At 41.4% G+C, this 15,171-nt stretch overlaps 1 protein-coding gene across 1 annotated transcript in view; it reads right to left on the reverse strand.

Annotated features, from left to right (window-relative positions):
• The window catches only part of LOC308129865 (cadherin-4-like), a gene marked incomplete at its 5' end in the record, with an annotated part of 228,922 nt that overhangs the window by 29,156 nt on the left and 184,595 nt on the right, over nucleotides 1–15,171 (reverse strand). Inside the window, 3 exons of the mRNA XM_080495974.1 lie at nucleotides 481–653; nucleotides 2,822–2,966; nucleotides 7,789–7,944. Of these exons, the coding sequence (XP_080352100.1) occupies nucleotides 481–653; nucleotides 2,822–2,966; nucleotides 7,789–7,944 (474 nt within the window). The remainder of the gene's footprint in view (nucleotides 1–480; nucleotides 654–2,821; nucleotides 2,967–7,788; nucleotides 7,945–15,171) is intronic.

Here is a 15,171-nt window from a genome sequence, read left to right on the forward strand (position 1 = left end):
CACACACACACACACACACACACACACACACACACACACACACCACAAAGTGAGCGGCCCACTGTGGCGTGATGTGTTGTTAATAGGTCTGTCACTGGTGACAGTTTGGGAGGATGATCTGTCTCTGAGATTTCTTTGCAGAGTTGTCACTGGCACATCCATGTTGCGAGAATAAACACATTTGGATCTTGTCACAACTTTTAGGGCTCCGTAAACAAGGTGACCGCAGACAATTTACTGTTGAAAAAAGATGAATTGAGCGCGTGCGTGCATGTGTGTGTGGTCACACATGGCAACATTTGAAAGTCATCTCTCAGTCATCATGGTAGACAATGCTTTTGAACCCATCAAGCTGCATTCTGACCACATGTATGCAGTTCAAGGGCTCGAGAAAATAACAACCAAGTATTTTTTCATTTTCATTTGGAGGACTAACTCAGATAATATTTTTTTTATGAATATAAGAGCCAAAACACCGACCTCCCGATCGAGACCAGGCGCCACCGTCACGATGTCCCCCGTCTCGCTGTTGATGGTGAACATGTTCGGGATTGGGCTGTGTGGTGTCTGGGAGAGGATTCGATAGCGAACCATTCCATTAGCTGTGGTGTTGTCGTCTGCGTCGAACGCTGACACGTGCATCACATACGTTCCTGGCAAGAGACAGAAATGATTAACGTTGACATCCACAGGCAAAAAAAAAGGGAAAAGTCTTTGCTCCACTTGAATTTCAATTAAAGGTAATGTAACCACGTACTAATAAAGTGAAGCGAGTAAATAATGCCTTTGAATAAAATTACATTTTCATTTCTTCATCTCATAGATCTCTAAACATTTAACTATTATCACTCAGAAAGACATCATCATTCCAGTTCCTGTGCAATCCCACGTGTGCTGCCGTTCACTTAGCAACTGAGGAAATACTGTAATTCAAGGTTTATTAGCCATTTTCCCCAAAGTAGATTGCCCTGTCATTTATGTGAATGGGATACTTTAAAACAAGACAAAAAGAGGCTGCTAATGCGCTTTGAACATTGCTCTGCTCTGCTCTATCAACCACCTCACAAACAGATTTTTAAAGACTACGAGTGGCAATCAAGCAAAGGTAATGGTTAATGTGTGCATAAAAATGGCTAATAAACCAGTTGGAGGCGACATAACAGTCTGATAACACTTCAAATGCAGCTAATTGATAGCTGCAGGTTTACGAAGAAACGCTGGCCACCTGCTCTGGAATGAGGACTTCAAAAATTACCGCAAACAAAAGTACATATGACAATAATATGTCAGCAAATCTAATTATGATGAGTTTTTGTAGGTACATAATACGCATTGTATTTTGCATCAATAGGACGGATTCAAACCCGCTCTAATTATAATTACCTTGATTACAAGCACAAGTGAGCACAGCCATAAAGTATGTGGACACAGTTCCCTTGCACACAATAAACCACTATACCTCCATGAATGCACCACTTGTTTGCTTTCCTGCCTCTACACACCCACATAACTCTCTGGGATCACTGCCTGTCACCCAATCTCTCCATCTCTTTCGCGCTCTTGTTCTCTCGCTCTCGTAGCTGATTCTAATTGCCAGAGATAGTGATATCATGCCAGTGACAGGCCCTGTCCGAGGATAATTGTAACCGCAGCTCCCATTTCAAACTTCATTACATTTCAAAGCAACATTTGTCAATGACTCGGCCAGAGGGAGCACTCTAAAGGCCTCTCAGCGAGCCGTGGAAAAAAAGCTGTTAGGAACAGAGGGAGAGAGGGAGGGAGGGGAAAGGGAAGAGAAATAGAGGACAGACTCCATATTTGGTTTGACTCCAAGTGGAGTGACTATCAGCAATCCACCCATCCCTTTTTCCCCTATAGATGGAGGGATAGAGACGAGGAGATGAGGGATCACAATGTGTCACACATCGTCGGGGTAATTTCATTAAGCTGCACTCTTAGGGGGTTTAATGTGGACCCTTTGTACGGGCGTCCTAAGCTGTGCCTGACAGGATTAGGTCCTCATAATGACTCTTTAATTTGCAAACTAATTCAAGTCTGTAATTGGCCTTCCATTGAAACCACTGGAGCTCTAAATTCCAAAACTCTCTTTTTTTATGATTATTGTTCAGCTGAATGTCATGCAATCCGGAGAGACTTGTGTGCTGCGTGGGGCAAAGCTCAGGGTGCCGGAACTGCACCAGAGAGGGAAGGAAGGAGACAAACGACGGGGACAAGAGGGAGCAGGGAAGAAAGAAAAAAAGAAAACGAAAAGATATAAGGACAGTAAGTAAGAAAAAAGCAAAATAGAGAGAAAGGAAAATGAGCACCTGGACACCTCTTGAGATCACCCCTGGTGCAATAAACTCTGGCTCATCGCACTAGCACTCACACAGGCTTGCACACAGAGAGCTCATCTCTGTGATTCTTCCGCTCTGAGGTTAGACATAAAATGACCCAGTGGTGCTACAGTGTGGTACATTTAATCCTCAATCTCCTCTCCAGCCTGAGCACCCTCTTTGGTTTATGACCACTACTGCGCCAGGCTAAATGAAAAGCCACTGTAGGAGACAGATTCTCCGTCTGTCTGCTAAATCAAGGGGAATGGAAAATTGTCAGTTGCGTCAAAGATTCACAAGTGTAGTCATACTTTTAACAACACCAATATCTCCAGACATGCAAGCCACTCTTGTGCTCTCCACCCATCCCTAAATATGTCAGGCATCCACAAATCCTTTGAGTCTTTTCTATTGAATGTGCCTTTGTTTTGATTGCTCCCGTTTCAAAGTTCATGTCTTGTTTCGTCTCGTCTCTGTGTCATTACCTGGTTTGGAGCCTTCGTCCACGGAGCCGTTGTAGACCTGGTTCTTGAACTCAGGCCTGTTGTCGTTCATGTCGATGACGAAGATATACAGATCGATGGGGTTCTCCACCTGGTTCCCATTCATGTCCACAGCATGGGCTCGCAGCTGGGCAACACAAAAACACACGACGAGGGTTCAGATTACGGCTCGTGATTGTAATTATGAGACATAAAGTAATGAATTCATCGATAATTTACATATTTAGTGAGTGTTTACCTTGGATTCAAGAATAAAAAATTTTCAGGCCGCATTTGGTGTTTAATGCATCTTAATAACCAACAAGTCACTCTGACATGTATTTTGCTCCAAACCCATTTTGTGCTTTGCCAACAAGGAGCAAGATTTAAAACTCTTTAAACTCTACCATCTGACCCACAGGAGGCCAGTGGAGTAATTTGAGGACCAGCATGATACGACACTGTCCATTGCTATTTTTTTTTTTATTCAGATCTTTAAAGATACCATTAAAATAATCTAACAGATTGAAAGCTCTTGATTCTGGCTGATTTTTAAGGTGGTAATAGCTTGACTAATCCCAATTATTTCTGTCTTTTTTTGTAGCTTTTAATGCTCTGAATTCAAGGCAAGTAGTAACTTTTGACATTTCACTTCTGTCTTGTGTGCATTGAACTGGCTCATTCCTCATTGATTTGTTGGATATCCTTTACATAAATAAAATATATCACAGTTTATGATATTCTTTTTTGCCTCATGTTTTGTTTTCTAGAATATAGACATACAACTCAAATTTTGTTTTTTTTACATATTAGCATGTTCATAAATTCTCAACATGAAGCGAGATTATAAAATGCAGACATAACTAAAAATTTCTGTCAAATGAAAACTGTCACACAATATTTGGTGAGACCTCTAAAAAAGGAAGCATTTTCTCCCAGAATACCTATTAATGTTATTCTACAAGTACTTTGTTCAAACTATATTCATCAACTTGCAATACTTAATAAGATGATTCAAGATTGTGATCTTAATAGGTTGCATCTTGACATATAATCCCAAAGTTACTAAATGATGTTGAAGTCAGTAGTTTGTGAGAGAAACTATATTCTCCAGGAGATCATGTTGACAAACTGTAGTACACTACAATGCTTATAATGTATTGAAAACATGTACCTTCATAACTATACTTAAGTAGATTTGTAAGGCATTCATTACTCTTTTTGGATGACTTTTGTACTTTTTATAATTATAATTGAACACAAATATCTGTACTTTTCCCCATAAAGGACTGCCACTTCTTTCGGCCTCTACAAATGATGATTTAGAGTAGCTGAGGTTACATCAAGTTACAATAATTGTTGAATTATAAGACTCCATATTTGAGCCTCAAAAGAAAAAGTCCTTCCAAGGTTATTTCCTGTTTGCGTTTGTATTTGGAGCAATATTTCTGACTCAAAACTTTGACTCAATCACGATCATGTGTTGTTACTTGAGAATGATCGCTCTGGCGTGACACTGCTTTAAACTACATGACTTTTTAACCCTGTCATGTAGTGATAAAAGTGGGAATTCAATCTTAATTTTTATTTTCGTACTTCAGTAAATTGCGGAACTGGTACTTTTTCCCCCTCCAATTTCTATTTCTGAAAACAGCTCTTTGTGATCCTGACTTGTATGTTTGGGTGGTCCATGTCTAGTTATTGAACAAATTGTGTCTATGAATGTTGTTCACTTACAATGAGGCTGAGATACCCCCCTGGGTATTCCCCCATGTTCAAAGCCTAGGAAAGGACAACATAAATAAAACAGCAGACACCCTCTGGGTGCGTCTACTGCCAAACTCGAAACACCTCTGCACTGTCGACAGACTGATAAAAATCAGCATTACTGAATTATGCGGTATAGGAACTTCAAAAAGATTTCTGGAAACATGAACAAAAATATTAAATAAGGTCAGTAAAACTCAGGATATTTTTCTTGTTGAGAAATTGCCTTTGCGGTCATGTTCTTCCTTCTGACTCCTTATCTCTTTTACACTTTGTTCCCAGAAGTTTCTTCCTTTTCTTTTTTTTTTTTTTTTTATCTCGGCAGAAACCAAAACAAGAAACATCTTATTTTGTTGGAAGTTGCCTCTTTTGTAAAAGCAAGGTGTCTTGTTTCAGAATCAGTGCGTTGGATCCTCGGCCAACGTTCTGTCTGAGTTTGTTTGAAAGAGAGCCTTGAAATCTCTTCACTTGCGTCTGACTCCACAAACATAGTCAGCCCATCTCAAATTCAACTCAGCTGTGCTCAGATCAATGGAATCACCAACAAGGATTTCTCGCAAAGTTTTGACATGAAGTTATTACAGGAATCAATACATCCTACAAAATGTGTCCTGGTTGCTTTCACTCTCAGTAAGTCTGGAGTTAAGAAAAAAAACAAAAAACAATAAAACAAAAAAAACATTGAATAAATGAAAATGAGGGCAGAGAAAATAGAGAAGGATTATCAGGGAAACATGGAGTATTTGAAGGTCAAACAGACAAACTGAAATGGCCTTTCAAAATGAATTCCCTCCAAAGCTGTTTGGATTCTCTTCACCTTACTTGTGAATGTTTATTTCCCTGAACATGACTTATTCAGGGATATTCCTGTCAACTGGAAGCACCGAGGATGTTTAGTTTATATCATATGAAGTAAAAAAAAGAAAAGAAAAACCCCAACCTGATACTATAGACAATCTGCGTCAAACAACATAGGCTGGAAAATATTTATTCAGCAAACACGTCAGCGATCAATTCCAGGCGAAGGACCCTCCGCTGTATTATATTTGATATGCATCAAAAGCCAAGCTAAAAGAGGAGTGGAAGAAAAAGTGACAAAAGTGGGAAAGACTGACAGGAAGAAAAATGAAAACACGCAGCGAACAGATGAGAAGAAATATGAGGCATTAGAACCTGTGCAGATTTTTCCATCATGTATGGAGAATTGAGGGAATGATACTCTTCCCATATGCCCGATAGGAAAACGTTTCCTGGACTCTGCAGGAGGATGAGAACCAGATAAATGAAATAGCCCCCAGGCTCATTGCACAGGAAATAGAATAAGTAGCATTCTCTATCGACTTCTTCTCCTCACAGAGGTGAGGATCCTCTCCACTGCTGCTCATCCTCCCCTATCCACTGTCTGCCTCCACTCCACAACTCCACCAAAATTGCGTCTCCAGGTCTCCCGAAGGTTAATTTCACTTTACTTTTGTCCACTGCATTGTCTGATCTGTTCTGCACCCAATACCCATGTGCCCCCCATCACATCTCCCACCTCACCGTGCCGTAACAGGCTATGAAGTCGATCCCCTCCCTCCTTATCTATGCCCACCTTCATCCATCCATCCCACATCCCAACTCACCCAGACCCTAATTCCAGTAACAGTGGAAGTCAGAGAGTACTGCCATGTTTAAAGAAGGTCAAATGTAATTCTGGGCCCACATTAAAGTTATTATCTTGAAAGGCTGTGTTCTGCATTTGGCAAGAGGCGGCGTCCAGATAGAGATAACGGCAGACCCAAAAAGCTTCAAGGTTTGTTTTTTTTGTGTGTGTGTGTGTGTGTTTTTTTTTTTCTCTCTCTCATGAAAATGCATCTTGTTGCATGGCTGGTTTTGAATTTCAGAGTGCACATTGTTTGAGAATGAAAAGAAGTAGACCGTAACTTTGTTCTGTCCTTGCTTGAAATATGAAGTAAACAAAAGCAGGAACACAAAGTCAAACGCTGACTTTGTGTGCATCGGAGTCCCGCATTGGATAACGAAGCACAATAAATAAACTCTGCCCCTCAATTTAACGCACACGGACTGAGGATATATTTTGTTCATAGAGTGGAGCTCATTTGCTTTCGTGTTGCTTTAACGGCGCTGGGCGAGACAGCCCTTTAATTGAACTGCACAATCTTTCACCTGTTTACACGTACATCTTTACCTCGTCTCTTCTGTTTTCCCACCTCACTTTGTATTCCACACAAATGCTTCTTCTCTACAACAAACGTGCAGTTAACTTAGGCAGCCTTTAGTTGGAACCCCCCACCTTTCTTAACAAATCACCTCATTGATTGGAGCTTCCCTTGGGTATAAATCTGCTCACCTCCCACTGAAAGGTTAGCCTTGCAAGCTCCTAAAGACTGTAGCTCAGAGTAGATGCACATATAAATACAGAGATAGTGGCAGGTACAGAGACGGAGAAAAGCAGACAGAAAATGAAATTGATGAACCCCGTGTTGCGTTTCAGTACATCACAGCGCTGGGGTTCTTTTCTTTTTTTTTTCTCCGATTTTATTCCTCCACAGCATGCAAAAAGATGAGCTTAAGCATCAGTACAACAAGTTTGCACTTTCTTCAAATCTAAACGCAATCCTCTCGATTCCATGTCTGGAACAGCATGCACAGCACATAGCTGACAGCAAAGGCACAAAGAGATAGAAGTTTCATTCAAATGAGGCGGTGCAGGTGTTGGTATTTTGTCAAAAGCACAGCACGCACAGAAAGAAAAAGGATGGCTGTGCCTGGAGCATTGGATGAAAACAAGTCCTCCAGTACAGTCTATGTCCTGGTTAAACACACCAGATGCCAATGGGGTAATTATTCACCTTTCAACATGGAGCGAATTTTGACATTTTTAATGAGACAGACTTGCTCTACAGGGCTTATTGTATTCCTACTTTCAGGACCGAAAGCAGTGAAGTTACAAATATTTTCTCAACTCAGAAATGAAGCAAAATGATAACATCATCCTGAGCTATTTTCACATGTTCTGTTGGTTCATCGTGTGCTTATGCTACTGACAGGCCAATGAAACACACTGGCTGTGACAGGTGCCGTGTTTAATGATTAATGATCACATTTTCCTCACCCTCATGAGTACATGTGCTGCTGTGCACAGGCCGATTCAGAAAAGCCCTCAGTCGAGGCATTACTGTTGCGGTGGGGACACTCACATGATAAGAAGAACGATGTTCTCGATCAAGAGGTTTGGTGACAAACATTTTGCCAACCACGGGGTCGATGTTGAACACCTCGTTCGGCGGTTGATCTGCTCCAACCCCAGTGATGCTGTATCGAATTGAGATGTCCTGATCCTGGTCCGAACGAATCTGCATCACAACAACAAAGAGGAAAGTCAACATTTCTGTGCAATTGAAGATTCATTTATCCATTCATTCATGCATTCACTCCAGTGCTAACCTCTACACCATCATGCTGCCCTGTATACGACCTGAATTCAAATTGATTATTTTCCAAAGCCATAAAATATAAACTCCTATAGCCAACGAAATACTTTTTCAATATTCTGCCATTGTGCTTTGCAATATTGTTCACAGAAACTTCATATTTCGTAATATTCATTGGAATCCTGCAAAAGGCGGCCGAGCAAACATACAGAATTGAGTTTCTACAACTTCACATGTCATTTATTTCCAAGAGACTCAGCCCAACCAAACCATGCCCAACGCTCGCCCTGGGACCTGCTGTGTCTCCCCAAATGAACCCCCCCTCCCCAACACACACACACACACACACACACACACACACACACACACACACACACACACACACACACACACACACACACACACACACACACAGACACACACACAGACACACACACACACACACACACACACACACACACACACACACACACACAGACACACACACACACACACACACACACACACACACACTGTTATCACAGTTTTCCATTTCTAGCCTCTACGTGCTCAAGGTTTTCATTAGTGCAGCTGCAGAGAGCGCTGCATACTCTGTTTGCCAGAATTGGGCTGCTTCAAAAGAAAAATTTGAATTCAATATTCTAGGGAGTGAGAAATGAAATCAACATGTATTTACCGCTCACTCTGACAGTTTGCTAGTGATTCATGAAGACTTTCTGGAGCCACACAGCGACTGCAGACTTGTTGTGAACCAAAATGACAATTAGATAGGAAAGTGAATATATGAGATTGTAGTAGTCATGTAATTGGAGAACAGGCAACATAACAATAAACACATTTTGCCGAAGCAAAAACAGAAGCCAGAAGACAATAGGTCAGAAAACCAGCGGTGCACACAGAAAGAAAATTATTTAATAACTGTGGGACATGGGAAGCAGGATGTTCTCGAAAAAATGAGCCTGCGTTTTGGTTCAGCCTCCCTCGCCAGATAGGCAACTAATAGGTGCATTAAGTGCACTGCTGGGCCTGTGATTTGGACTGAAGTGCTGTGTAATTGGGACTCATTTGGGAGAGTTATTCAATTTGGTGCCCAAATACAGTCCAAACCTGCAAGCATCCCATTTCTGTCCATTAACTATATGACAACCCGTGAAATCAACTGGTATATCAAAATGAGTCAATCATATACTTTACTCTTGTATGCAGGAACATCCTGTACAGATGTGCACACACACGCACGCACGCACGCACGAGAGAGAGAGGGAGAGAGAGAGAGAGAGAGAGAGAGAGACAGAGAGAGAGAGAGAGAGAGATATTGCCAACCTTTTTCTTCTAATCAATGACTATTTCAGTGAAAAGTCTGAGTGCACAAGAAGAGTAAGACTGTCCAAAGTTGTCTCTATCTTTCACCACTCGAGAAACCAATTTAGCCACACTTTTGACACACCAGAAATTCTGCCCTGCTGTGAAAATAGCTGCAGCAACTAACAAGGACAAGGGAAGGACATATTAGGCAGGTGTCATCCTGACTCCTCTGACTGCTGGAATAAAAAACTGTCACCAATGCTGAAGCAGCTATTATAACCATTTTCCCTTCTCTTCCTTGTCATCAGCATTAACATGATTATCCGCTCTCCGTAAGCGGAAGACAGTCAAGGTGTGTCTTCCTAATCACACAAGTGTGATCAGTTATAGACACATTTGCCAAAGAATGCCAGAGGAGCTGTCACAGCGGCCCACTAATTTTATTTGTGTATGTATGTATGTATGTGCGCTTTCTTTGGGGAATAGGGGGAGGAAAACGTCAGGATGCCTTGCACACTTCTCAGTGAATTACTGCTGACAGCTATGATAATTAACGAGCTGCCGGCATCCACTGCTATTACTTCAAAGAAACTCCAGCCGTTAAACACCAACAAACTAACAAATATCCAAGCAAGCAGCTTAGTTGAACTCTCAATGTACTGTCATTACCCTCCTGTACGTAAAGTGAAAAAGACACAGAAGCACAGGGGCCCCTTTACCTCTCCTGTCATATTAGAAAATACAAGCAATTATTACACATCTGCCTGCCAAAGTGTCTCCAGTCTCATTCATCCTGCTTTCCTCCTCCCCTCTCCTTGTCTCTCTTTTCCTGTGCCCTCCCTTCTCCTTACCATCTCCCTCTCTCTCTCATCTCCACTCCCCCCCTTTCCTCCCACATCTCCCCTCTGCTGTACTCTCTCATAACCCCCCCCCCCCTCCCTCTCTGCTTCAGGTCTCTGTAGGGACAGAAGCCATGCATGAAAAATGAAATTACTTCAATCCGTTGGCCTTGGCAGTGGCGTATAAATCCTCACCAGTTAGGAAGTGATAGCTCTCCATAATTCCATTTGGGTTTTCCCCGCCCTCCTGATTTCCCACCCGCTTCCAAGTCATCCCGCTTGAGGTGGGACACGGAGGGGAGGTTTGAGCCGCGCGTTTCCACAGCCATTCCAACCAATTAGCTCTACCTCCCACAATGCTCACGTAGACAGGCGCCTTTAAGACTGTTGATGGGTGGTGCCAGAATTGTTATCCTCATCTGCTTCCACCAAATATTTGTGGATGGCTGCGCGGGCATACACATGAGCATTCAAGCGTGGAGAATTGTGTTTTCTCCACTGCTCAAAGATTTTGTTTATGCCAACTAATGATCTCCAGAAAGGTTTAGAATTCAACATTGTTTCGTCTTCAATCCCCAAAACTAAGCTTGTCTCAATAACTCAAAACTGACAATGTGCAAAGTGATGTCAAAGTGCAGCTGGCACTATGTTTTCTGATTAATGATTCAATAAATGTATGGATGCAGTACACATAGTCATGTGTTAAGGGATCCAATAATGAGTGTCAAAAAAAATGAAGCGGCAAAGTGTTGTTGCACGTTATCAGCCCCGTGCTTTCATCACAGGATATTGTGACAGGCAGGATGTCATTTCAATGGTGAGCAGCTCCTACTGTCATTCTGCCATTTAGCTCCAGTAAAGGAGGGAATGTGTTGAAAAGAGCCCAGCATGAGATGAACACGAAGAGCTGCTCAAAACTGCACAAGTACCTCTATTTCCTTTAATGAAAAGATGGAAACTCTCTCTCTCTCTGTAGCTGCGGTAATATCCTACCTTACACCTGAGCATACAACCACACTAATGCATGTATACTAATGCACAAAATCTTTCAGTTGGACAATAAATAACAAAAATATTTCTTCATCGGTGCTTGATAATTACAAAGAATGTACTGCTTTGCCCCCCCCCCCCCCGCGCTTTATTTTCATTTGAATTCCCCTCTTTTGACGGTTTTTAAATATGTGTCTGTTGGGGGGGGGGGGACCAAGAGAGATTGATTGTGAAAGAGAAAGAGCGAGGGAGATAAAGAGCGTGAGAGAGAAAGAGAGTCATGGCTGTATCATCCAGCATCAGAAACCAGACCCTGTCTAAATGACCTATTTGTCGACGGATCAAAGCAATTCCCTTCATTACTGACAACTTGTCTGCTTCTTAAGGAGATCTTATCAGTGAGCTTAGCTCTCTTCTGCCAGGCAAAACTGAATCAAATGAGAAATTATCATGCCACCGGGTCTTTGGGGAAAACAGAGAGGAGGAGATGAAGAGAAGGGAATGAATAACAGAGAAGTGCTATTCTACCACCACAGTCACTGGGGTGTAGAGGAATTAATTCCCTCTTAAAGATTTATGTTAACTAACACTTTTAAAAGTATTCAACTGCTACTCCGAAGAAACGTGACTGCACAGAAGTCAAACAGTATTCTGATAATAATCATATGCAGAAAATCCAACCTGCCTAGATGGAACCAACTATGCACAAGAATGACAGACTTCTGTGATTGGAAATAAATTCTATGCTATTTGAAAGCCTGTATTTTCATTTGAAGTGGTGCTATATTTGTAAGCAATTTGCATTTGTGGGATGAGCGGCACAGCTAAGTGTCGGTCATGCCCATCCAGCATTTTGTTTTGTTGTTTTGTGAAATCAATGATTGAAGTCCTTTGCCAAACTTTTGTCACAATACATTCTGCTGTTTGATATCAGCATATAATATTTGGGACACCTTGATGGACAGCAGCCATATACGTTGTTGCTCTTCCTCAATCGGGGCAATCATTCAGGTAATTCACTATGAATTCTGTGATTGCTCAGTTTGTTTTCACAGATCAACACCATAGTATCAATATAGAGAGACAACTAAGGAACCAACAACTCACAGTGCGTGGAACAATCAGTTTTATGTTCATTATGAACCACGACCCGATGATCCCGCAGCATAACCCCAATACTTGAACTAATCACGGATCCATTATTTGCCGGTTGGTCGCCATCACCCAAAACTGTCAGACATATAGCATGAGATTTTACTAACTTCCCTATTTTTACTTCATACCATGTTTCAAAAATCATTTCCCCACCATTTTGAATGAGAATTTGTTGACTTGCCTGTGAAATAAGTGTACATTTAAAATTAAAATTCTCTTCAAGGATCCACTAGCATTAAATCACACATGGACTAAAAATTTGGTCAAAATATTGAAAACAGTTTAATCATTGTTAAAGTGATCTTAGCATGAATTATTTCATATTATATACGGTTTGATTACTGCATGATGTCCCATTGTCAGATTTGCTTTGCTTTGTAGTGTTATTGTCTTGATCTGTTTTAAATACGTCTTTTGTGGATTATCACATCTGACTAGTGTTTTATCTTTCTTTGAGGGGAGGAAAAAAAAAAACCCTCTTTGAAAACAAAAAAAAACAAAACAAAAAACAAAAAGCATCCTTACGTCTCAGCCCACAACTCAGCCTGATGAGGGTCTACTGGAGTTTGTGTGGTTGGCAGGTGTTTGAAGTTCAGACTCGGGCGGTGGAGGGCGTCACTGGTTCGTGTGATACCAGAGTGTTCCCGAGCACATTACCATTGCATTTGTTTGCCTCAGAATTCGAGCTCCTCCAGTGCCCACGTAATTCTCACCATGGCAGATTAAGAGAGAAGGCACTATGAGTAAACAAACGGGAGGAACACGGAGAGGCTTAGGGCTCTGGTATACACAATCTAAAAGAAAATATGCTATGTTGACAGACACCGATGATGCCTGTATACTCAATAAGCTTACAGTTCTGCCTTGTTCACCAGAAACTGATAACACAACGGATTGCGTTTATACAAAAAAAGGCTTGAGGTTTGATATCTAAACCAATGAGATGTTGTATATGTGGTTTGTACCTTTGTGCCGGCCTCCTCCTCTGTTTCTCTCTCTCTCATGCTTTTCGCATCTGTTAGCCTTTCAATTGCACGCCTTTTGCAGTTTGGCTTCCTGGGTGTTTGTGCAGTCTTGCTTTTTTTTTTTTTTTTCCAGGGCCTTGTGGTATGGGGGAGGTCATGTGGCTTAGGCCCCTTCTGTTCAGAAAGGAGATGAATTCCAACAACCACTTAAATCCCAGATTAGCTTCCAAGTAGGTAAAATACCCTTATTTAACAAAACTCTACAAATCTAATGTTGAATTTTTCATTCAGATTTTTTGTTGAGGTGTTCTTTTCTCCTTACGGCCCTGAGACTGGGGATATATATGTACATACGTACCCTTGATGGCTTAACATTGTTGTGGTACAAAAGGTTTCAAAGTCAAAAAACAAATACTGCAAAATGCTAAATTAATTTGCTGCAAGGTTTTGCTTAAATATTTATCCACCATCCAGCATTTTAAAGTCACGACTTCTACAGGTTTTTGATAACTTTCTGTATTTGAGTGTTTGATGGACAAGTACATCGTGCTCTGCGACCAGACAGTCTGTGATGGGAGAGCAACATTTTCACTTTCAGCTTCAGCTGAGTGCAGAGTGCATCTGGAGAATCATACATTTTTTTTTCCATCTTGTCATCAAAAAACACAGGTCTTTCAAAAGAATTAATATTAGCACATCTCTGACAGTTTGGTGGGAATTTGTTAAATTGAATGGGTCTTCCTTGGTGGGGTGGGGCTCTTCCTCCTGGTCAGCCCGGGAATTCTGTGCTTTGTTCAGTCTTGGTCTGGTTCCTTGTGTTGGGGCCTGGAGCAACGTGGCCCTTCTGCTTCTCCTGCAAGCTCCTCCTGGCTGGGGCGCGCATGGACACACTCTTATCCATATATGAAGGATGAGATGTGTTGCTGTTGTTTGTTTGTTCTCTATCGCAATTCATTCACCTACAGTTTATTTCTGTCTTGGTTGCTTTACATATTTTTGGAAAGTGCTGCTCAGGCTTGTCTGGATGTGCTACTGTTGATGGCTGGGAGGTGTTCAGATCTGTGTGGTAAAGGTAACTTTGATATATCAGCAACTACGATTAAGTGGTGTAGAAGATGGACGTGTACAGTGTGCATCAATCTACAATGTGGATCAATCTGTTGCATCACCCCTTTAACCTGTCTGTTTCCGAGCATTTCCACCCTGAAGCCATGCCAGTTGTCAATAAAGGCAGTAACAGGAGGAAATTCCCAATCTCTTGCTGTTGCAAGAGCAAAAACTGTTCTGACAATTAAAGACTCTCAATCATATAATATTGTACACCTTTGCTGCCAAATAGGACCAGGGGAAGGAAAAAAAAACAGGAGAATCAGCAATTTTTGAAAGTGAACTAATTTCAATGATAACAAAGACTTAATATAATTTGAATGTGTTATTTTTAAATAAAAGTGTCACTGATGTAGAGGCAGTAAAATGAGGTCTAGCATGGTCAATAAGCAGAGGCACAAATTGGTGTTAAATTATATTAAGAACCGTTTAGCACAGCAGTGCTCACGCAGTTGAGTTCGGATTGTTGCTCCCTGCAGTTTCCATCAGTGGCAGTGGCCTCGAATACGATGCTTTCACACTGGTCGCTACGAACCGAGGTGCGTGCTCGGTGCAGATCAAAATGTACATTTGATACACTAACTTTTATGATTACTAAACGCGAGGACATGGGGAATATTTCTGTGGCTACTGACATGAAAATCAGTAGCCACAAAAATAGCCACATTAGTAGTCATGCTCACAATTGGCCTGATTTACTAAGATCATGTATAAAACATGCTAAATTGCATACTCATGCAAATCAGATTGCACTTTTGAGTTGCTTGTGTTTTGAGGTTGACGGAGAA

This window comes from Blennius ocellaris, assembly GCF_963422515.1.
Source record: "Blennius ocellaris genome assembly, chromosome: 5".
Taxonomy (NCBI): Eukaryota; Metazoa; Chordata; class Actinopteri; order Blenniiformes; family Blenniidae; genus Blennius; species Blennius ocellaris.